Source organism: Podarcis raffonei, chromosome 16 (assembly GCF_027172205.1).
Source record: "Podarcis raffonei isolate rPodRaf1 chromosome 16, rPodRaf1.pri, whole genome shotgun sequence".
NCBI lineage: Eukaryota > Metazoa > Chordata > Lepidosauria > Squamata > Lacertidae > Podarcis > Podarcis raffonei.
The window spans coordinates 19,385,648-19,411,093 of record NC_070617.1 but is presented as its reverse complement, the minus strand read 5'-3'; the positions used below and the strand labels follow the sequence as shown (position 1 = coordinate 19,411,093).

The window sequence follows — 25,446 nt, the reverse complement described above, 5'->3', positions numbered from 1 at the left end:
TGAAAGTAAGAAATGTAAATTAAGTGGATAAGATTGGAAAATTTTCAGATGTGATTGATGGAAGTCAAAAAAATTGTATAAGATATAAAAGTATGTTTAATAATTGTTGAAAATGATATGTTAAAAAACAGATACACACACACATGTGCACACATATATATACACACACACAGTGGTACCTCAGGTTAAGTACTTAATTCGTTCCAGAGGTCCGTACTTAACCTGAAACTGTTCTTAACCTGAGGTACCACTTTAGCTAATGGGGCCTCCCGCTGCTGCCGTGCCACCAGAGCACAATTTCTGTTCTCATCCTGAAGCAAAGTTCTTAACCCAAGGTACTATTTCTGGGTTAGCGGAGTCTGCAACCTGAAGCGTATGTAACCTGAAGCAAATGTAACCAGAGGTACCACTGTATGATGCTAAGAAAGGCCTGGCTGCTTCTAGAAAGATCTCAACAGCCAATTGATGTCAAGAGCCAGAAGGCACACACACAGCCCACAGAAATGCCTTTGGAGCTGCTATTTAACTTGTGAAGGAAATCACGTCCCCCCCGGGAGATAAGCAGGAGCTTGGCTTGGCGATCTGGGGCATGCCATGTCACCGGCGACGTCAGCAAAAACTGCCAGAAGGGAAACCTCAGCAACACCGATGGCAGGCAGCAACGCTGATGGCCTGACCCCTTCCATCTGGACGTCTTCTCCTGTTTTGACGACATTTGCTGCATGGATGGGGTTTCTTCCCCCCTCCCTTCTCTCGCTGACATATGAAAGAAATGGCCACTAGCCACAATGGCTATGCTTTGCCTCCGTGGTCAGAGGCAGCAATGCTTCTGAATACCAGCTGCTGGAAACCACAGGAGGGGAGAGGCTTTTGTGCTCAGTCCTGCTTGAAGGTTTCCAACAGACATCTGGTTGGCCACTGTGCGAATAGGATGCTGGACTAGATGGGCCACTGGCCGGATGCAGCAGGATCATTTATATTTCAAATAAAGAAGTGGATTCAACAACAGAATGTTGCAGCGCCAAGTGCTCCTGTTTGATGTTGGCCACAGTGCCATGTGACAGCATCTTAACACAGCATCAGCATCTTAAAAAGCAGAAACATCACCTTGCCAACAAAGGTCCATATAGTTAAAGCCATGGTTTTCCCAGTAGTGATGTATGGAAGTGAGAGCTGGACCATAAAGAAGGCTGATCGCCGAAGAATTGATGCTTTTGGATTATGGTGCTGGAGGAGACTCTTGAGGGTCCCATGGACTGCAAGAAGATCAAATCTATCTGTTCTGAAGGAAATCAGCCCTGAGCGCTCACTGGAAGGACAGATCCTGAAGCTGAGGCTTTAATACTTTGGCCACCTCATGAGAAGAGAAGACTCCCTGGAAAAGACCCTGATGTTGGGAAAGATGGAGGGCACAAGGAGAAGGGGATGACAGAGGACAAGATGGTTGGACAGTGTTCTCAAAGCTACCAGCATGAGTTTGACCAAACTGCGGGAGGCAGTGGAAGACAGGAGTGCCTGGCACTCTTTGGTCCATGGGGTCACGAAGAGTCGGACACGACTAAATGACTAAACAACAACAAGGCAAGCTTGGGTTGTGTTCAAACTCCAGTTTACGGTGCACTTACTGTGTTTGCAGCACCAGGTCTTTCATCCATGTTTGCACAATGTTTTCCAAAACGCACATCTACCCTGCACTTGTAGGGACGCGGGTGGCGCTGTGGGTTAAACCACAGAGCCTAGGACTTGCCAATCAGAATCGTCAGCAGTTTGAATCCCCGCGGCAGGGTGAGCTCCTGTTGCTCTGTCCCTGCTCCTGCCAACCTAGAAGTTCGAAAGCACATCAAAGTGCAAGTAGATAAATAGGTACCGCTCTGACGGGAAGGTAAACAATGTTTCCGTGCGCTGCTCTGGTTCGCCAGAAGTGGCTTATTCATGCTGGCCACATGACCAGGAAGCCGAACGCCGGCTCCCTCGGCCAATAAAGCGAGATGAGCGCTGCAACCCCAGAGTCGGCCACGACTGGACCTAATGGTGAGGGGTCCCTTTACCTTTTGCCCTGCACTTGGATCTGCCAGCCCTGAGCCGCTTTGCGCAGCTGTGATGATCTATGGGCCATGCAGCTGGCCAGGCATCCCCCTTTGCGGGTGGGCAGGTGGAGTGCCTGGCGTGCTCTGGTCCATGGGGTCACGAAGAGTCGGACACGACTAAACGACCAAATGACTAAACAACAACAACAAAACAGTGACATGAAGATGCTGAGGGGTCGGGCAAGGCCTCCTTCCACCTTCCTTGCCCCACCCTCCAGTCTCTGCTTCTCAATTTGTATTGTATTATTTTATGCACTGTGGCTTGCCGTTGTTTTATTGATTGTAGTTTAGAAATGATTAATTGTAATTGTTAAGAGTGGATTTCTGTTTAATTTTTATATGCTGATATTTAATATTATTCTATACTAGTCTAATGAATGTTGAATGTTACTTTATTTGATGTAGCTTGCAGATTTTAAAGTTATGTTTTATTATCAGATTTTTGTATTGCATTCAATTGTTATAAGGTGTGCATTCTTTGTCTCTTCAGCTTGTAAACTGCCTTGGGTATTGTAAGATAGAAAGACGGTGTACAAATTAAAAGTGATGGCGGTGGTGGTGATAGACAAAATGGGTCATCAGCCCATGTTCTTATGCCTGATCTTGCCACCGTTCTCCATGCTTTTGTAATGTCCAAGTTACAGTAGATTAATTTGGTGGTTTTTTAAATGCATCATTCATGTAGAGCCGGCTAGGAAGAGTGTTTGGGAGTTTGGATTAGTCCAGAATATGGCTGCCAGTTTTATGAATAGGGACCTACCGGTTCAGTCATCTTTCACCCAGTACTACTTGGAATTGTTTTGTTTCCTTTCTCTGAGCATTTATATCCTCCCTTGTTACAATAAGATAAGACTCAAGACAGCTAACAAATAAAGATATAAATCACAGCCGAGAAAACCTAACAAAAGTAATTTAAAAAGAAGTTTAAAAAAAAAGGATGACAGAATTATATTGTTGGAGGTCTGCTATACAGATGTAGTTGAGAGATTCTGAGCAGATAAAAGAAAGCACATAGTTAAACTATGGAACTTGCTCCTACAGGAGGCAGTGATGGTCGCTAACTTAGATGGTTTTAAGAGAGGGTTAGACCAGGGGTCAGCAACCTTTTTCAGCCATGGACCGGTCCACCGTCCCTCAGACCATGTGGGGGGGCAGACTATATTTTGGGGGGGGAAATGAACAATTTCCTATGCCCCACAAATAACCTGGAGATGCATTTTAAATAAAAGGACACATTCTACTCATGTAAAAACACGCTGATTCCTGGAAGAAGAAGATGATGATGAAGAAGAAGAGGAGGAGGAGGAGTTTGGATTTGATATCCCGCTTTATCACTACCCGAAGGAGTCTCAAAGCGACTAACATTCTCCTTTCCCTTCCTCCCCCACAACAAACACTCTGTGAGGTGAGTGAGGCTGAGAGACTTCAGAGAAGTGTGACTGGCCCAAGGTCACCCAGCAGCTGCATGTGGAGGAGCGGGGAAGCGAACCTGGTTCACCAGATTACGAGTCTACTGCTCTTAACCACTACACCACACTGGCTCTAACTCTGGACCGTCCGCAGGCCAGATTTAAAAGGCGATTGGGCTGCATCCGGCCCCTGGGCCTTAGGTTGCCGACCCCTGTGTTAGACCAATTCATGGAGGAGAAGGCTTCCCACTACTCACCACAATGGTTATGTTCTACTTGAACCACCAGAGGCAGTAATGCTTCTGAATACCAGTTGTTTGGAACCGCAGGAGAGGAAAGGGCTCTTGTGCTCAGGTCCTGCTTAGAGGTTTCCAACAGGCATCTGGTTGGTCACTGGGAGAACAGGATGCTGGACTAGATGGGCCATTGGCCTGATGCGGCAGGATCATTTATATTTTAAATAAAGAAGTGGATCCAACAACAGAGTGTTGCAGCACCAAGTGCTCCTGTTTGCTGTTCCAACTGGCCATCTTTGCCCTTTCCCAGAACACTCCATTGTATTACTCCCATGCACCTAGTTTTCCAACTTGCCCCCTCCGACAGTCAGGCAACAGACTGTTTGGGGGTAATTTTTCCCCAGGGTTTGTGTGTTTAAAAATACGTTTTGTGCTTTTGCAAACTGCAGTGTTCTTCCCAAGCCTACTAGTGTCTGCCTGTCTACTCCACAACAGCAGAGGTTCTTCCTTGAGGAAGAAATCTTTATTGAGGTAAAGATAAGATATATAGACTGGGAACTCAGCTACATTAGTACAGGAACAACGATTTGAATGTATTATGAATATGCAACACCAGATGGCACCAGAGAGCAGAAAATTTTTCTACGTGGTTTTCCATAGGTTTTTTTCCCTTTTGTTATAACGATCTAATTTCTGACGTATTTATAGTGGTTATTTTCCTATGCATAGATCCACCCTTAGAAGGTAAAGGTCAAGGACCCCTGGATGGTTAATTCCAGTCAAAGGTGACTATGGGTTGCGGCACTAATCTCACTTCAGGCCGAGCGACCCAACATTTGTCCACAGAAAGCTTTCTGGGTCATGTGGCCAGTATGACTAAACTGCTTCTGGTGCAATGGGACACTGTGATGAGTTCCAGAGCACACAGAAACGCCATTTACCTTCCCGCCACAGCAGTACCTATTTCTCTATTTGCACTGGTGTGCTTTCGAACTGCTAGGTTGGCAGGAGCTGGGACAGAGCAACAGGAGCTCACGCTGTCGTGGGGATTTGAACCGCTGACCTTCCGATTGGCAAGCCCAAGAGGCTCAGTGGTTTAGACCACAGCGCCACCCAAGTCCCCCACCCTTAGAAACAGGTAATGAGTCACAGCAGCCATTACACTCAGGCTTGATGACAGGAAAGGCAAAGCTAGTTGGGCTAAGATTGTAGCTTGAAGGTAACCCAAAGGTCATCTAGTCCAAACCCCAACAATGCAGGAATCAATGCAGCAGTCCAAGTCAAAAGAGACCAAGAATGGCAAGGAGGTCAGAATGGCATAGAAGCAACAAAGTCGTCCCAATAAGTTGCCACACCTGCTCACCAAGCTTACAAAGATGGTAAGGCATGCTTGCTCATGAGACTCTAGTACAGGGGTAGGCAACCTAAGGCCCATGGGCCACAAGCAGCCCACGGGGGTCATTTAACCGGTCCATGAGCCACCCCCGAACCAAGCCACCCGCTCAGTGAGTCCCCGCGTGCTGTACTAAACCGGCACAGCATGGCGCGGGGACTCGCTTCCGTGATGCCGGAAATCGTGTCTGTGCATGCGCAGATGCCGGAAATTGCATCTGCACAGACACAGATGCCAGAAATCACAAAGAGAGAGCGCAATCTGGCCCATGGACAGATCTCCGCTGGAGTTAGGTAAATCTTGCAGACCCCTGCTCTAGTGCCTTATGAGACCACTAAGCTTGCAGACACTGGGCCACGATGTGTCTCTTTGCATCCTGGGTGACCATGCTGCACTGTGCCCTCCCCTACCCCTAGCGATGGACGGATGCCCTTCCCAGCTTCCACTACTCTGCTCCTTTCCTTGGAAGGGGAAGAGTGGCGATGGGAGTTTCAATTCCCCAGCTGGGGCAGCCAGATCGAGGGAAGGGGAGGTAGTGGCCTTCTCCAGCCTCTGTTCACCCTCTAGGTCAGCCTTTCTCAACCTGTGGGTCCCCAGATGCTGTTGAACTACAACTCCCATCACCCCTAGCTAGCAAGGCCAGAGCTCAGGGATGATGGGAGTTGTAGTCCAACAACATCTGGGGACCCACAGATTGAGAATCACTGCTCTATGTCATGCTCCTGTTCCCCTTCCTCATCTGTCTCAGTCTGCCACTACACTCCTGAGTCTCTCATGAATGGGTGGAATTTGTATGAATTTGTATGAAAACTGCACCCAACTGCACCCAACCTTTGGAACTCCCTGCCTATTGACATTGGGCAGGCTCCTTTGATGTGCCCTTTTCAGCCCCTGCTGGAAATATTTTTGTTGAAGCAAGCCTATCAGGACATTCAGAATGCTGAATTCTAGTTTCAATACGATTTTTAGGCTATCGTCGATCTTATTTTTATGTGTTACTCTTTCAAACAGTTGTTTTCAACTCTTGCTCTCATCATATATATATATATATATATATATATATATATATATATATATATATATATATATATAATTTGCAAATAGCTTGGAGGTTTCCTTTGGGGGGCGCGTTTTGGTTATGGTCTCGCCGTGCATGAAATGTTATGAAATAAATAAGTAAGCAAATTTATTGGCTACGTAACAAATGAGACTTTATCGCCCGGGGACTGGAATTAGAGGGACTGATCAGCGATCTTTTGGGGCACTCTCTAAACCAACACACAAACCATTGCAAAAAATAGGGTTCGGCTTTCTTATCTAGAAACGTGGCTACTTTCATTCCACCCTGTGTAGTGAAAGCCAGTTCTGGAAGCAAGGCCTGTTTGGAAAGACTCTCGCCAGCCCCCAGGCACCCTCATGGAATTCGACGGAATTGTAGGATCGGAAAGGACCCCAGAGGGTTATCTGGGCCCCACCCCCTGCAATACATGCTCAGTGCTCTGGCATGATTACCAACCCGCTCCCCTTCCTCCTCTCCCACTGTAGCCCCACATCAGGGCTGACTTACTAGTGGAGAAGGTGCCATCCGTGTGGACAGGAGGGGTGGAAGGGAGGAAAGGCGGGTGTCCAACGAAGAAAGACCGTAGGGAGCGTTCTGAGAGAAGCGGGGAGCGCTGGGCAGGGATATTCTCACAGCTCCCGACGCTGTTGTGGATCTTGAGGTTCAACGGCTTGTTCTTTTTCTTCACTCTGCGGGAAAAGGAGAAGGTAAGACATGAGGAAGAACCACAGCAGAAGGAAGATAATTCATACCGTACTTTTCTGTGTACAGTGGTATCTTGGTTTGCATAAGTCTTGGTTTGCATACATTTTGGATTACAAACATGTCAAACCCGGAAGTGCACGTCCCGATTTGCAACCTTTTTTTTTGGATTCCAACCTTATTTTTATTTGATTATGAACAATTTTTTGGGGGAGGCCCCATTGGCCAAAGCGCACCTTGGGTTACAACCTGTTTTGGTTTACAAACGGATCTCCGGAACAGATTATGGTTGTAAACCAAGGTGCCACTATATAATATTATGTTTGTTTCATTAAAAATCATGCTAAAAAGTGGGGGTCATCTTATACATGGATAGTGCATAGGGTGGAAGTTAGATTGGTTGCTGTCAGCGGCTATTGTGCATGTTATTGGTTGCTGCATCAATGGGTGGTATTGATTGGCTGACGCTCCGGCAGTTGGGCGGGCGATTGGCGATAGGACAGACGGGAGGCAGATTTTGTGCCTCGTGTGGGTGAGTGATTCTTGGCAATCCCCCCCAAAAAAAGCTCAACAACTCTGTGCCATCTCCCCCCATTTTCTTAAATGTGAGTCCCCCCAAATAGGGGGAGTCTTATACATGGGGACGGAAAAGCACGGTAGTTTGCATGGCTTGGAAAACAACAACATGTAAGTAAAGGAGAGGCCAGGTCAGAAGAAACAGACATGAAGCTCCAACAGAGCAGTCCAAAGACCCACCTAGCTTAGCATCCTGCCTCTGACAGTGGTCAGCCACCAAAAGTTTCTAGGGATCTCTCTTGCAGGTTTCAGACAGAAGGTGTTCTAGTTGTTTGCTCGGGCTTTTAATGGGATAGAACGGTGCAGATCTCAGACCCTCCAAGTGTCCCTATTTCCCAGGGACAGTCCCAGATTTACAGAAGCTTCGAGAGCAGAGTTTGAAAACCCAACCCAGCCATGAAGCTCACCAGATGACCTTGGACCAGTCACCGTCTCTTAGCCAAGCCAACCTCCCAGGGTTGTTGTGAAGATGAAATGAAATGGGGAGGGGGAGGAGAACCATGTACACCACCTTGATATCCTTGGGGTATCCTTGGGAGATAAAGGTGGAACAAAAATAAATGGTTTTTTTAAAAAAAAATGGGAGTGAGGGTGGATGGAACGGAGTGTGCTGGGAGAGAGCCTGGCTGAAACAAAAGCCAATGAGGTTAATCTGAGGCATGATTATTGCTAATTTAAAATTTAGCACTCAACACTGTTATATTGTGCAGCGGGTCCCACTTGTCTGAGAGACATTCACTCAGAGATAACCCTGGCGTTGGCAAAGGAGAATTTCTGGGAGCAGAATTCTTTCTGCATCTCAGTTGCCTATGCAGGAATAGGGGGCCTCTTCACCAGGAAGCAGGACGGATCATTCCACCCTCTTGTGGCGGGAAAGGGAACGGGCCGCTGGAACTCAGCCCCGACAAAGTCAACTGGGGCCATTTCTGCTCAGCTATTTCTCCATTAACTCTTCCCAATTTATCTTGCCTAGGCTGCAAACACCCTGATTTATGTCAAGACTGGGATGATACATCTTGCGCCTCCTCCTGCCCCCTACACCCAAGTGACAGGTGTTTTAGGAATAGCCGCCTCAATCCATCTCTGTCTCCTAGGCAATTTCCCTCTTTGTGGAGAGCTCTCCCTGCCCCCCTCCTTCGAACCGTGCAAGTTCAGCCAAGCAGCGACGCTGAGCTCTAAGCAAAAACCTTGTTAACTTCCTAGATCGGGGAGCACACTCCTGTAAGCCGGCTATGATGGAGCACAGTATTAAATGCTTCGCTGAAATAGGATCTCTAAAAGTGAAGGATGGTTGGCAGACACCCTCTTGGCCCCCCATCCCTCCCCAACAAAAAACATTATATAATCAGAAGCTGGAGATTCTACAGTAGGTAGCCATCATCATGGGGGGAGCTGTAGCAAGTGTGAATGATTCACAAAGGTTGATGGTCTCATAGAAACTGCAGAAGATGCCTCATACCAGGTCATACTGAATACCAGTTGTATTGCAGTTTGCTGTTGTTGATGATGATGATGATGATGATGATGATGATTACTATTACTTTTATTAACTACAACAAATCCAAAATGCAGGAGCTAGACTGGTGACTGGGAGTGGCCGCCGAGACCATATAACACCAGTCCTGAAAGACCAACATTGGCTCCCAGTGCATTTCTGAGCACAATTCAAAGTGTTGGTGCTGACCTTTAAAGCCCTAAACGGCCTTGGCCCAGTATATCCGAAGGAGCGTCCCCACCCCCATCGTTCAGCCCGGACACTGAGGTCCACCTCCGAGGGCCTTCTGGCAGTTCCCTCACTGCGAGAAGTGAGGTTACAGGGAACCAGGCAGAGGGCGTTCTTGGTGGTGGCGCCTGCCCTGTGGAACGCCCTCCCATCAGATGTAAAGGGAATAAAAAACTATTTGCCTTTTTGAAGACATCTGAAGGCAGCCCTGTTTAGGGAAGTTTTTAATGATTGATGTTTTGTTGCTTGATGATGATGATGATGATGATGATGATGATGATGATGATGATTCTGTTGGGAGCCGCCCAGAGTGGCTGAGGAAACCCAGCCAGATGGGCAGGGTATAAATAAAAAATTATTATTGTTGCTATATATTATTATTTGTACCCCACCCATCTTGACTGGGTTGCCCCAGCCACTTTGGGCGGCTGCCAGCATATATAAAAACATAATAAAACATTAAACCTTAAAAACATCTCTGAACAGGGCTGCCTTCAGATGTCTTCCAAAAGTCAGATAATTGTTTATCTCCTTGACATCTGGTGGGAGGGTGTTCCACAGGGTGGGCGCCACTACCGAGAAGGCCCTCTGCCTGGTTCCCTGTAACTGCACTTCTCAAGGTGAGGGAACCACCAAGAGGCCCTCAGAGCTGGACCTCAGTGTCTTGACCAACAAAAAGTTTCCAAGGGAGACTTCAGCATGAAACTGCTGGTGATGATTAAAGTGCACCAGGATCTCTTGTTGGCTTTTCCACAACGAACTGCCCCATTGTCGCGTGATGCACCAATGGCACTACGCGAATGTTGTCGTTCTGCGCATGGATGAAAAGCTGCATTAGAAATAAATCTATATTCAGGTTCCAGATTTAGGATCCCAACTCATTATGTTTTCTAAGTGCGGAGAAGAGAAAGGGGCCCTAAAAGGTCACGCAAAGGGAAGGTGATGGTGCCAGGTGCTTGCCCTCCCAGCCTACAGCAGACATCCTTCCTGTGTGCCTGTTGGCAGCACATGCCCATCAGATCCCTGGGCATCTGGAGAAGCCCTCCGTAGGAAATGACTGCATTGCAGAACCTCCAGAGCCGGCCAAAGTAGCTTGCAAAAGAGGGAGGTGAGGGGGGAGAGAAAGAAAAACAATTATACAACCTCTCCCTAATGTGCTAATTGTTTCCTAGCACAGGAAAATGTGACGCTCATTTCCACATCTTGTGCTGGATAGGGGACCCACTGCAGCCAATTGCTTTCATTAGCCCAAAGGACAATTGAATCAAAGGGAGGTTGTGCAACCTCCAGGCTCGGTGGCCGGCATTACTCCTCCTATGACCCCTGCCAGCTGGAACAGGATCATTCACGCTGTCCTAACAATAGCCACGCTATGGCCAAGGCCCAGCCACCACCTTCCTGGGACCTCCTGGGTAAGGTTCAGAACAAGGGCAACCAAAATGATCGATGGGGATGGAGCCGCTCTCCTATGAAAAGGCTACAGCGTCTGGGGCTTTTTAGTTGCGAGAAAAGGTGAGGAAGAAGCTGCATGCTATAAAATTAGAACATTATGTCTGGCCTGGAGAAAGTGGATTGGAGGGATCTCTTTCTCTCTCGTCCTTGGGTCCTGCTTCCAGGTTTCCAGTTGGGGAATATGGCTGGCCAGTGTGAGAACCATATGCTGGACTAGATGGGCCATTGGCCTGATCCAGCAGGCTCGGGGTTTTAGTTTAAAGAGAGTAAGAGGCAGCATGATATAGGTGGAAAAAATGATGCATGATATCGAGTAAGAAGACACAGAAACATGTTTCTCCCTCTCTGATAACCCTCAAACTGGTGGGCATACCATGGAGCTGAATGTTGGAAGAACCAGGACAGATAAAATAAAGGACTTCCATGCAGAACATACATAGTTAATGGAACTCGCTCTCATAGGAGACCAAAGTTGGCCACCAATTTGGATGGCTTTAAAAGATGATTGGACAAATTCATGGAGGAGAAGTCTATCAATGGCTACTAGTCCTGATGGCAATGTTCTACCTTTATGGTTGAAGGCAGCATGCTTCTGGGCCCCAGTTGCTAGAAACCACAGAAGGAGAGAGAGCAAGAGTGCTGCCATATTTTGGTCTGAAACAATGCCATGGATGGCTCCAAGTAAATGACTCAAGACTCCCCAAGAGAGGTGGACCACAGAATGAGATCTTACAAGCTCCTGCCTCCAAGCTATCACCTCCAGGCTCCATATGCTTGTGGAGAACTTCAGGGACTCTGGCCTGAAGATGGGAGCTCCTTCTTAATTCCATAGGCTCCCACATGCTAGGTGCCCCTGGTCTAGTGAGGGGCCGTGGGGGCATCTAGTGCATCAGGAAAAGGTGCCTGTAAGGGGTCCTGACTGTGGCCTTACAGGGCCTTGTGGTCTGCAAAGTAATTCTGGCTTCTCCTGCCTGATAGCCTCAGGTCCAGGGATCTCCTAATGTCCATCTGTCAGCTCTGAGCCCTGGACCTGACCTGGCTCCCCACCTGGTGCCCCTTGAGCCCCCAACTCTACATGTGGGTTGCATCCAGATTGAGGGGTCATGGCTGGCACTTTGCTTAGGACCCCCTGAAACCTGTCATGCTGCCACAGCCTTCCCCGAGAGAACCGAATTCTGTCACTTTTCTCCATGTTTCTGTAACACCCAGGTGAGATTACTCCAAAAGCGGGTTGGGGTATCAACGCAGACCAGGCTATGAAGGATGTTTGGGAATTTGGACTAGTTCGGAATTCAGCTGCCAGTTTTATTGAGCATCTTTCACCTGGTACTTCTCAGCATTGTTTCAGTGATCTCTTTGAGCATCTTACATCCTTATGTCGTTATAATAAAATTGAGCTTGATGTGACTAACAAGTACAAATTGCAGCAAAGAAAACCTAACAACTGGAGTAACAACAACAACAACAACAACAACAACAACAACAACAACAACAACATAAAAGGAGTAAAAATCAGACAACATAATTACTGTATTTTTCGCTCTATAAGACGCACCAGACCACAAGACACACCTAGTTTTTGGAGGAGGAAAACAAGAAAAAATATATTCTGAATCTCAGAAGCCAGAACAGCAAGAGGGATTGCTGCACAGTGAAAGCAGCAATCCCTCTTGCTGTTCTGGCTTCTGGGATAGCTGCGCAGCCTGCATTCGCTTCATAAGACGCAAACACATTTCCCCTTACTTTTTAGGAGGGAAAAAGTAAGTCTTATAGAGCAAAAAATACGGTATATTGTTGGAGGTCTGCTATACAGGTGGGCTCTGGTGCCCCTGCAGTTGATCTCCAGAGCACTGCTACATTCAGGGGTCTTCATAACAAGCCCCACTCCCCACCTGCAATTCCCAGTCCCTGGAAGTCAAAGGCATACTGGAGGGAAAATATAGGCAGTGTGACTAGTAGTCATTGAAAGCCACCACAAAAAGCACAGACACTTCTCATTCCCTACTGGGCAGGCCAACGCCTCCTTCTTGAGTCTCCACTTTCAACTCAACGCCTTTCTGCAGCATTTATTCTACGAACATGACTCTGCAGAAGCTCATATTCTTCTCCCAAAACCTTCCCATTTATCACTCAGTTTTGGGTCATTAGCACCAACGATGCCATCAGTCTCACACATCCCACAGAAGAGGCACACACACACACACACACACAGAGAAAGAGACTTTCAGCACATCCAGCACCTCAGATCTCAATGACAAACACTGAAAACCAGGCGGGCTGGAAGTGCTTTGCCAGTGACAAGTTGTGAGAAGGACTGTCATGTCAAGAGACTCCTTTGTGTTCATCTCTACAAGCAGCTGCGATTCCATGCGAGAGTGAGAGGAAAGGGAGACGCTCCGGGCCTGAGATCCGAGAGTCGGAGCAGACGGCAGCGGTCCTCAAAGCCACAAACACTCTTGTGTCCCAAAGAGACAGGGAGATGAAAAATAATAGCTCCTGCTGTTGGGAGGCAACGTGCCTCTGAGTCTCAGTCACTGGGGGAATCACAAGTGGGGACAGCTCCATTGCACTCACGTCCTGCTTGCCATGATGAGTATGTTCTACTTCTGCTTCAGGAGACACAATGCCTATGGATAGCCTCTGCAAACCAACAGTGGGGAGAGTGCTGTTGCATTCAGGTCCTGCTTGTAGCTTTCCGATTGTGGCATCTGGTTGGCCATGGTGAGCAGTGGATTCTGGGCTAGATGGGCCCTTGCCCAGACCCAACAGGGCTCTTCTGGTGCACTTATTATTTTATTGATGGAGTTGGAGGCTTCATCAATGGCTGCTACCCATGAATGGCTCTGTTGTGCCTCCGATGTTGGAGGCAGTATGCCTCTGAATACAAGTTGTTGGCAATTGCAGGTGTAGAGGACCCTGTTTGTGGGTTTCCCACTGGGGCATGGAATCATAGATCTGGAATCATAGTGTTAAGTTGTGGGTGAACATATCAGACGACACAGTGATTCTTCAAACAGCTCTTGTTTATTCAGAGGCCAGAACTGAACTGAACTGAAAGGTTCAGTCAGCCAGCTTATATAGAGCTCCAGTACAACGTAACTGTAACAATTTTCTAAAACTATCCAATCACTGAACGTCAATTTCGATCCCTTATTTGCATAACTATCTATAGTATCCCTCTGCTGGCCCAGGGTGAGAACTTCAGTACATAACACATAGAGTCAGAGGGGAACCCGTGGGTCATTAGCCCAACATCCTGCAATGCGGGAATCACAACCCCAGAGCTCCAGGGTTACGTCCTAGCAATGGATTTTCCCCACCAACACTCTAGCCACGGCACTTTGCACCAGCTGGAGCCTCCAAACCAGGCCTGTTAAGGACAGCTAAGTGGGGCTACACCCCCAGCACACACACAAACACATCCCCACAATGTTGTACTCAGCCCCGCTCCCTGGAGCCCTGCTCCTAGCCCAACAAAGTTTCTGGAGGGTTCCTCTTTTTTCTCCCTCTCTCCACCCATAAATCAGTTACAGGCTAAATATTTACCGAGAAAATCATTTCCTAGGGAGCAGCGCCAGTGACAGCTCTCATTATTAGGAAGGATGAGTGATTCTCAGCAGAGATTTTCCCCATAACCCCCTCCTCCCCCCACCCTTCTCCGGAAAATAAATTTAAAAGAGGAGGAGGGGAGATGAGTGATGATCAATGCCTGACATCATTCATCTGCCTCTATTGCTGTGAAGGCCAACGAAAGGCCAGCTGTAGCCTTGGGTATGCAATGGAGTGGGCCGGGGAAGGCGTAGCTACTTAAGAGCAGACCCCTGCCCCCCTCCAGATATAGGGTTGCAGTTTAGCTAAGAGATCACCTTGCCCCACAGATGTCTACTCGACCACTTCCATCTGTGGACCTTGCTCTGTTATAAACTGCACACAGAAGACTTTCCTCATTCACAAGAAATCCATCTTTCAATGGGGCAGCACCCAAACTTTGGAACTCCCTGCCGATTGACAACAGGCAGGTGCCTTCACCGTACTCTTTTCAGCACCTGCTTAAAACTTGTTTATAATAATAATTAATAAGTATAATAATAAGAATTTATTATTTATACACCACCCATTTGGCTGGGTTTCCTCAGGCACTCTGGGCGGCTCCCAACAGAATATTAAAAACACGACAAAACATCAAACGTTAAAAACCTCCCTAAACAGGGCTGCCTTCAGATGTCTTCTAAAAGTCAGATAGTTGTTTATTTCCTTGACATCTGATGGGAGGGCATTCCACAGGGCAGGCGCCACTACCAAGAAGGCCCTGTGCCTGGTTCCCTGCAACCTCACTTCTAGCAATGAGGGAACCGCCAGAAGGCCCTCGGAGCTGGACCTCAGTGTCCAGGCTGAATGATGCGGGTGGAGATGCTCCTTTGGGTATACTGGGCTGAGGCTATTTAGGGCTTTAAAGGTCAATACCAACACTTTGAATTGTACTCAGAAACGTACTAGGAGCCAATGTAGGTCTTTCAGAACCGGTGTTATGTGGTCTCGGTGGCCACTCCCAGTCACCAGTCTAGCTGCCGCATTTCTGGCTTAGCTGCAGATTAGTTGTTTAGACCAGCCACTCCAGAATGTTGTAGAAAGTTGACAGGTATTTTAATCTGTTTTTTAGCTTATGGTTGCGTTCACAGGTTCCCCCCACCGCCCCGGGGTTTTAAATAGTTGTTTTTAACTGTTTTTACTGATAATTATTGTTATTGTTTTATCATCTTTATAAACCCTTTTGAGGGTTTTGGGGGGATTTTTTTTACAATCAAGCGCTCTTTAAATTTTATGAAATAAATGTATAAATAAACTTCCCATCTCCTGCTATGTATACTTCAGAAGGATCATTGGTACTGAGCACATATGTATTTTTAGGCACAGGTGCACATTATTGCATGAATCTGTTTATAATAGATCATATGTAAAGACTATGACCTGGGACACTAGAATTCAAATCCCCATTCAGCCATGACGTTCACTGGGTGACCTTGGGCCAGTCTCTGTCTCTTGGCCTAACCTACCTCACAGGGCTGTTGTGAGAATAAAACGAAGAGGAGAGCTACATACACCACCTTGAGTTCCTTGGAGGGAAGGTGAGATATAAATGTAAAAATAAATAAAATAAATAAGAACTGAGTTACGTGCCAACTGTTGCGTTTGCTGAGTGTCCTGAAGGAATTTGGAAGAAATTTAAAGACTATTTGAATAAATATTGTAATATTAAAGATATGTAACCACTTGAAAGAAACAATTAGGCCTAGGATTAAACTGGAATTAAATTTATAAATAAGAAAATGTACGATAAGGAAAGTTATGTAATATGATTAGGACTGTGATATGGTCTTTTGAAACACTGATATGAAATTACTAAGAAATTCGAATGGAAGAGATTCGAGGAAGTCAAATACTATGTTTATGAAGATGGATAGTACTTAATTTTAATTAATTAAGTGGTAATATGCTGTATGTATCTTTTTTCTTTTTTCTCTTTTTCTTTTATTCTTTGTTTGTTTTTATTATTGTTAATCTTTTTTTTACTATGTTTATCTACTGAAAATAATAAATATTATTTTTTTAAAAGGAATTTGTGGCTCAAATGCATGCATATCTTGAGGAAAAAATACATTTAAAAAATGTAAATACATACTGCAAGGCACATTTTCAAGTGAGGTTCCCCTCGCCCACTTTTCTTTTACAGAAGTGGGATGCAAAAGTAATAGCTCGCTGGAAATAGACAGATTTTTCCCTCCCTAGCTAGAAGGAGGCAGCCAGGAGGAGAGATAAACAATCCGAACCAAGACAGAATAAAAGAGAGAGACATTGCTGGCTGTGAATAGAGGTGACCAATTCTGTCAATTTCTATTTCTCTCAGTTTTTCATTTCCCCCCACTGGAGTTCAGTTCTCCACATCAGTTTGCACTTAAAAGGGAGTGGGGGAGCTGATGAAAATTCACCCGCATTTTAGTGCAAATTTTCCCTCATATACACAGTTCTGCAAGGCAGTGTCTCCTAACAATAATGCCTTTTTGCACACCACTTCCACTAATGTGATCCATGTTTGTGCCCATTTCAGCCTTCCTTCTCTGGAGAGCTGCATTGCAAGATTCGGACAAGAGCGAATTTCAAAGGAGGCCTGTGTTTTGCTTTGCATGCTGTTTTGGACATTGCGAACCAGGCAGATTTGCCTTTAAATGCTGGCTTCACCGGCCTCCCTAGCTGTGAGTTGACTTGGAGGTGCTTCGGCGTGGAAGGCAGAGGCTCTCTCTTCAGGGATCTGGTGATGGAGCAGTTCCTGTGCTATTTACTTACAGGAGTGCATTTGTCTACGCTATGCCCTTCTCGTATATCTGTAAGGCAAATGTTACACAAATGCCTTAAGTCTCTTATGCATCCAAAGGGACTAAAACCAGTAGTTTGACTTCACAGCCATGGGGAGTGCTTAGGAATGAGGCCAGAAATTGTTTCACGGGGGAAGGGAGGGCAGTGGTGTAGCGTGGTTTGCTGGTGCCCAGGACGGGTGCATGTGCACGAACACTAGGGGACAGGGCACAGAGGGTGGATGGAGGCTGCCACAAAAGCCCAGCCCACGCTGCTGCTGCTGCCACCACCAGGGCAAGACCTCACCAGGAGTCACGTGACGTTGTGCTGAGCTGTGCCACCTGCCCAACCGCAAAGGGGGATGCCTGGCCAGCTGCATGGCCCATAGATCATCACAGCTGCGCAAAGCGGCTCAGGGCTGGCAGATCCAAGTGCAGGGCAAAAGGTAAAGGGACCCCTCACCATTAGGTCCAGTCGTGGCCGACTCTGGGGTTGCAGCGCTCATCTCGCTTTATTGGCCAAGGGAGCTGGCGTTCAGCTTCCTAGTCATGTGGCCAGCATGACTAAGCCACTTCTGGTGAACCAGAGCAGCGCACGGAAACACTGTTTACCTTCCCGTCAGAGCGGTACCTATTTATCTACTTGCACTTTGATGTGCTTTCAAACTGCTAGGTTGGCAGGAGCAGGGACAGAGCAACAGGAGCTCACCCTGCCGCGGGGATTCAAACTGCTGACGATTCTGATTGGCAAGTCCTAGGCTCTGTGGTTTAACCCACAGCGCCACCCGCGTCCCTACAAGTGCAGGGTAGATGTGCGTTTTGGAAAACATTGTGCAAACATGGATGAAAGACCTGGTGCTGCAAACACAGTAAGTGCACCGTAAACTGGAGTTTGAACACAACCCAAGTGAGCCTTGTTGTGGTTTAGTCGTTTAGTCATGTCCGACTCTTCGTGACCCCATGGACCAAAGAGTGCCAGGCACTCCTGTCTTCCACTGCCTCCCGCAGTTTGGTCAAACTCATGCTGGTAGCTTTGAGAACACTGTCCAACCATCTTGTCCTCTCTCATCCCCTTCTCCTTGTGCCCTCCATCTTTCCCAACATCAGGGTCTTTTCCAGGGAGTCTTCTCTTCTCATGAGGTGGCCAAAGTATTAAAGCCTCAGCTTCAGGATCTGTCCTTCCAGTGAGCACTCAGGGCTGATTTCCTTCAGAACAGATAGATTTGATCTTCTTGCAGTCCATGGGACCCTCAAGAGTCTCCTCCAGCACCATAATCCAAAAGCATCAATTCTTCGGCGATCAGCCTTCTTTATGGTCCAGCTCTCACTTCCATACATCACTACTGGGAAAACCATAGCTTTAACTATACGAACCTTTGTTGGCAAGGTGACAGCTTGCCTAGTTACCAAAAATATCTAGGAGGTAACTGCAGGGCAGTCAGGACCACATCCTGCCCCGCAGCCCAGCTAAACATATTCATGGCGCTTTCATCCAAATCTGATCCTCCTCCTTCTACTGGCAGCAGCAGCAGCAGCAGGGGTTTGGCCTCCACCCCGACCACAGGGTGGTGCCCCCACTTTGATGCCAGGCCTTTGATGCCAGGACTCATCAAGGCTTATTAGCACTTCCAGTGATTGGTTTGAGGGACTTAGCGCTCATCCCCTACCGAGCACCCAAATGAAAGCCAACCTTTGAACTTCTGTACCTTGCTAAGGCGAGTCAATTAATCTTGCCTGCACTTTTCTCCCATCCCTGCTGCCCCACCCAATCAATTAAGGGCACCCGTGACTTGGTCAGTGACAAGAACGCAAGAAGGCCCATAGGACATCTAGCCCAGCTTTCTGCCCTCACAGCAGCTGTCCGGATGTCCCAAAGGGAAACCCACAAGCAAGACCTGAACACAAGAGCGCTCTCCCCTCCTGCAATTCCCAGCAACCGGTATTCGGAAGGACTGCTGCCTCCAACCATGGAGGCAGATCTTTGCCATCATAGGTAGCAGCCTATGCTGGTCCCGAGGGTTAACCGTGCAGCGAGGTCCGAGCCCAGTCCAAGGTCGAGGGTGCGGTATGGAGGCTGTCCGTCAAAGCTGAAGCTGGGTCCAAGGCAGGGAGTCAGGTGAGGTCAGGAACTCTGGCAGAAGAGCAGGACAGAGTGCAAGCAGGAACAGGCTACCAACAATGTTGCTCCTGCAACCTGGGACTGAGGCTGGCTGGCTTTTATCTGCCCTGAGGCATAGGGCGGCCCCGGTCCACAGGTGACTCACCTCTCTTGACCTGGAGGCGAGCACTCCTCCTGCAGGAACTTAGTTCCCTCCGCCTCTCTGCCCTGAGCCTCTGCAGCTCAGGAGACGCTGGAGGGTTACTGGACCCAGAGGCAACCTCCTCTTCCCCTGACGGGGCTGAGAGTGGAGCACCTGCAGGCAATGGGTCCTCCATCCCCTCAGGAGCCAGAGCAGACTCAGCTGGTGCCTGCACCTGAGGATCCAGCACAGGTGAGGACCCTTCATGCTCAAGCCCCAGCCCCGGCTCAGCTGGTTCTGGAGGCGGGGGCTCCTGTGCAGGCTGGGATTCCTCAGGTTCAGCCTCCGAGTCCGAATCCCAGGCCATCACACAGCCATTGATAGCCCTGTCCTCTGTGAATTTGTCCGATCCTCTTTTTAAAGTCATCCAAGTTGGTGGCTATCGCCGCCTCCTGTGGAAGGGAGCGCTGTCGTTTATTTACCTGTCCTGAATCTTCCAGCACTCAGCTTCACAGGGTGTCCATGAGTTCTGGTGTTAGGAGAGAGGCAGAATCATGTAATCATAAAATTGTAGAGCTGGAAGGGACATCAAGGGTCATCTAGTCCAACCCCCTGCTATGCAGGAATCTCAGCTAAAGCATCCATGACATCCAACCTCTGCTTAAAAACCTCCAAGGAAGGAGAGTCCACAACCTCCCGAGGGAGACCATTCCACAGTTGAACAGCCACCGAGACCATATAACACCAATCCTGAACAACCTACATTGGCTCCCAGTACATTTCTGAGCACAGTTCAAAGTGTTGGTGCTGATCTTCAAAGCCCTAAACGGCCTCAGCCCAGTATACCTGAAGGAGCATCTCCACCCCCATCGTTTAGTCCAGACACTGAGGTCCAGCTCTGAGGGCCTTCTGGCGGTTCCCTCCCTGCGAGAAGTGAAGCTACAGGGAACCAGACAGAGGGCCTTCTTGGTAGTGGCACCCGCCCTGTGGAACGCCCTCCCATCAGATGTCAAAGAAATAAACAACTATCTGACTTTTAGAAGGCATCTGAAGGCAAGCCTGTTTAGGGAAGCTTTCAATGTTTGATGTTTTATTGTGTTTTTAATATTCTGTTGGGAGCTGCCCAGAGTAGGTGGGGAAACCCAGCCAGAGGGGGGGTATGAATAAATTATTATTATTATTACTACTACTACTACTATTACTACTATTATTATTACCCTACTGTCTGAAAGTTTTTCCGTATGTTTAGTCATAATCTTCGTTGTAACTTGAAGCCATTGGTTCGAGTCCTACTCTCCAGAGACATTCCACTGTCCAACATGCGACGGTACGTTTTTCCTGATGTTTGGTCAGCAGGTAGGACACTTGCTTTTCATGTAGAAGGTCCCGGGTTCAATCCCAGCAGCTCCAGGTTAAGCTGGAAGACGATCCTGCCTGGAAGCCTGGATAGCCCCTGCCAGAGAGTACAGACAATGGCCAGCGGGCACCCTGGCATGAGAGTGGCATGTCCAGCAGGTGCGTTCCTGCTGAGAGCACATTTATCGAACACCCCTATGATTTCTTTCCTGGAAATTACAAAGCTAAAGGGATTTTTTTTCCCCACTTAGCCTGGGACTTGGACATTTGCCAGTCCCCTAAACGGTGTTGAGTGCAGGTGTGTGCTTAGTGTTGCAATAAAGCGGGATCGTTGTGTACTGATACCTGACTCGTTGTCTAGCAGATGGCTCCTGAGCAAACTGGGACTTCTTGAGAAGAGATAAATAACAGGCTTTTTCTCCCCAAAGGAGGCTTTGGAGATCATTGGGTTCAGCGACTTAAGACTTACTGACGTGGAAAACTCCTATTAAGGATCCTTTCCCCCCCCCCATTGCAAGTGTCGCACCTGGGCACAATCTCTCCTTCCCAGTTCCCATAAAGCCAGAATGAAACTGCAGCTGCCTTGTGTCGAACAGATGATGGAGAATAAAAGAGCAAGAGCTCAGAGATCCTTTCATATGGGGGGAGACTTCAATGTGTGGGGCTTTGCAGGGGGGCGAGACGAAGGGGGCTGCCCTTGAGACTGACCCAGAAACTCCAGCGGGTGCAGAATGCCGTGTCGAGACTCCTTATGGGGTCCTTGCCACGGGATCACATTCACCCAGTGCTATACCAGCTGCACTGGCTCCCAGTGGTGTACAGGATCAGGTTTAAGGTGCTGGTTTTAACCTTTAAAGCCCTATGCTGCCTAGGACCCTCGTACCTACGGGACCGCCTCTCCTGGTATGTCCCACGGAGGACCTTACGGTCTTCAAACAAAACATCTTGGAGGTCCCAGGCTACAAGGAGGTTAGGCTGGCCTCAACCAGAGCCAGGGCTTTTTCAGCTGTGGCCCCGATCTGGTGGAACGCTCTGTCACAAGAGACTAGGGCCCTGTGGGACGACATCTTTCCACAGGGCCTGCAAGACAGAGCTGTTCCACCAGGCCTTTGGCCAAGGCACAGTCTGACCCCCTCCTTTGGTAATCTTCATAGAACTCTACCCAATGGTTGCCATTAATTTGATTCTGAATTGATTTTAGAATGAATTGATTTTAGAATGTATTTCTTTTAATTGATTGGGATTTTATGTAAACTGCATTACTTTTACTGTTGTTAGCCACTCTGAGCCAGGCTTCAGCTGGGGAGGGCGGGATATAAATATATTATTATTATTATTATTATTATTATTATTATTATTATGGTTCACATTACATGGGAGGGGGCAAGAGCACAGAGAACACAGGAAGAGGCTGCTGGATCAGGCCAAATGGCTCACCTCGTCCAGCATCCTGTTCTCCCAGTGGCCAACCAGATGCCTGTGGGAATCCCCAAGCAGGACCTGAGCACAAGAGTTCTCTCCCCTCCTGCGGTTTCCAGAATCTGGGATTCAGAAGCATTGCTGCCTCCAACCAGGGAAGCAGAGCACAGCCATTGTGGTTAGAGGCCATCAAAATCCTCTTCCTCCGTCCATTTGTCTAATCCACTTCTAGGGCAGGCTTCCTCAACCTTGACCCTCCAGATGTTTTGAGACTACAATTCCCATCATTCCTGACCACTGGTCCTGCTAGCTAGGGATCATGGAAGCCAAAAACAGCTGGAGGGCCAAGGTTGAGGAAGCCTGTTCTAGGGTTATGGGAGATGGAGAAAATGTTTTCCCTCTCCGCCCTCTTCATGCAATGCATAATTTTATGAACTTATATCCTGTTACTGCTTTCTTGCCTTTCCTCTAAACTGAAAAGACCTGAATGATTCCACCTTCCCGCCTAGGGGAGTCACTCCACTCTCTTGGTCGTAAGAGAAGTTTTTGCCTTGAAATACAAGAGGTTATCCCATCAAGCTGTCATGAAAGCAATTCAAGACAGACCAAGGAAGTACTCCTTCACGAAAGTCACTTTCAGACAACCCACCTAATGAACATCCGTCCTGGTTTACTTGCACAAAGTTAGCGTTGGCGTTTGGAGTTTAAATGCTCATCAGAAATGGAACTGAATACTGAACAAACAAACAAAAGTTTCTGCTTGCCAGCAGAAGGAAAGCAGAGAAGGGGCCAGCTTAGCCTCTCATGGACAGGAGTCCCACAATCCAGGGGAAGCCACCAAGAAGGCCCTCTCTCATGTCCTCACCAAATGGGATTGCAGAGGTGGGTGGGACTGAGAAAAAGGTCTCCTCTGGACAACTCAAAGCCCAGGCAGGCTCATATAGGATCATACTGGCTGGCTCATACAGCCAGGAAACATCCCTGGGCTCTCCAACTTTCTAATGGAGCTTCAGTCGTGTATATGGGTCTTGCTTGGCTATTCCTGGGCTATGCTGGATCCCAGATCCAGCTGGAATTGCTGTTGTTTCTGCCATCTTCCCCAACCATTGTCCCTGAGACCAGTATGGTGGAAGGGGGGGAGATGGTAGGAGATGCTGCTTAACATGCCATAAAAATGGTCCATGACGGCCAGGGCTAAATGATTCTTCATGCAAGATCAGAGACTGGTGGCGGGGAGCTGTGAAATGCCACCGATCAATGGCATTCTCTTGTCTTGGATGCGAGAAATGATGAGCGGATGTCAAGCCAGGTTCTGGAAGCATCTGCCAGAGAAGTGATGATGGGGGATGATTGATGGGCAACAGCCACGTGAAGAGAGGCAAGAGGCAGAGGACTTCCTGCTGCTGTGCAGAATATTAGCAGCGAGGGACCCCAGGATAGGGATAGCTGCAACCCTGTAGCATTTTGAGCTTTTTAGTTTAGATAAAAGGCAATTAGGAGGCAAGTTCTTAGGATTTTATACAGTTATGCATGGCATGGAGAGAGTTATTCTCCCTCTGCCATAACATTGGAACTTGTAGAAATCTGGTGAAGCTGGAGACTGGGGACAGATGGAAGAAAGTTCTTCATGCAGCACATTGTGAAACGAGGGAGCTCATTCCCATGATGGCCACCAAATTGGAAAGCTTTAAAAGGATTTTAGACAAATTCATGGAGGAAAAGATTACTGATGACAACCAGCCATAATGACTATGCTCTGCCTCCACTGTCAGAAAAAAGGATGCTGCACTCGATGGGATATTGGCCTGATCCAGCAGGCTGTCCTTATATTTACTAGTCAAATCTGATCAGGAGGAATACTGTGTCCAGTTCTGGGTGCCAAACTTTAAAAGAGGGGCAGAAAGACATTTAAATGAGCAATGGGCATGGTTAGGGTTATGGAAAACAAGTCCTCGTGAAAGCTCATCAGCATTTCTGTGCAAATTTTTCCTAATGCACACATTTTTAATGTAATTTCCCTAATCTACGCTCTTTTTTTGCAAAGCAATTTTCCCTAGTGCAATACATTTCCACACATTGTTTTTACCAATGCATACATTTTAGTGCATACATTTTACCCTATCGGGTGCCTTTTGGTACTCGTGGCTTGGCTGCAGAACAGCACTGTGAAATCCAGAGGAGTTACAAATTTGCGGTGATGGCTGCACTTCGGCTCACAACCGAAGTGCAAATTAAGGACGTTTCAGTGCAAAAATGAACCTGAATTTCTCCCTCCATCCCTAACCGTTCCTTGCCTTTCCTAAAGAAAAGGAGCTTGTTTCTTGCAGCTTCCGTCCGTGGATATCGATGGCAGCCCTGACAAACTTCTGCTTTGACTGCGATGCTATAATCCCCCTCTCCCTCTTGCTAAGCAGATAAAAGGAATCACTGCTCCTCACAAGATCAAGGATCACTTCAGGTGGCAGGAAGTTACAACCAGTCAACAGGCTTTTTTTCTTTAGCACTAGCATGGAAGAGAGGATGTAAGCAAGGCAGAGACAGGACCATCAGTTTGTAGAGATTCCTCAGGGATGCTCATTCATTACTGTCCCCCAACACACAACTCTCTGGGGACTATTCCGCACGTTTGCCTTCACTGAGCAGCAAATGTTTGAAACTGCCTGGGTGTGATGGATTACTCTTCCTGTCCCCATAAGGCATAAAGCTGTTCATCACACCTTGCAAGGAACTTGGGAAACTTCGTTTACTGTATACCAGGTCAGGTCAGACTATTTATCATGGAAGGTAAGGTTATTGGTGGCTACAAACCTATGTTCTTATTTTATTTACTAAATTTGTATACCGCCCTATCCCCATAGGTCTCAGGGCAGTTCACAACATAAAATCACAATATAAAAAACACAGAACACATCATAAAAACAAAAACAAAGGCAATCCCCAATAACCACCACCACCCTTTCCACAACACTTTTACCTTACCTGAGACTGTTTGCGTGATTGTTTTAAAGGGAGAAAAGAGGGGAATACCAGGAGAATCCAGTCTGCCTTAAAGCATCCTAGATTACTTAAATGAAAAGGCTAAAACTAGCCTGCCTAAGCTTCCTTTTAAGCTGCAAAGGGATGCACTCTGCTGAACTCATAAACGTGAGGAAGGATAATATCTAATAAAGATATCCTCTCCCAGCAACTATACACATCCCCACCCCAGAATGTGCTTCCTTTCTGGCTTCAAATGTATGTTGGAAATGTAAGGAGAAGGAAGGCACGTTCTACTAAATGTGGTGGACGTGCAAAATAACAAAAGCATCCTGGGAAATGATATATAATGAGTTGAAAAAAATGTTTAAAATAATGTTTGTGGAAAAACCAGAAGCTTTTTTTTAATAGGAATCCTAGATGCAGAAATACCAAAGGAGCAGAAAAGACTATTTATGTACAGTGGT

The 25,446-nt window shown here is 47.4% G+C and overlaps 1 protein-coding gene across 2 annotated transcripts in view; it reads right to left on the bottom strand.

Annotated features, from left to right (window-relative positions):
* KSR2 (kinase suppressor of ras 2) overlaps positions 1-25,446 on the bottom strand; it is a 190,982-nt gene that overhangs the window by 96,191 nt on the left and 69,345 nt on the right. For both annotated transcript variants that reach the window (XM_053368015.1, XM_053368016.1), the window contains one exon: positions 6,693-6,874. In XM_053368015.1, the coding sequence (XP_053223990.1) occupies positions 6,693-6,874 (182 nt within the window). The remainder of the gene's footprint in view (positions 1-6,692; positions 6,875-25,446) is intronic.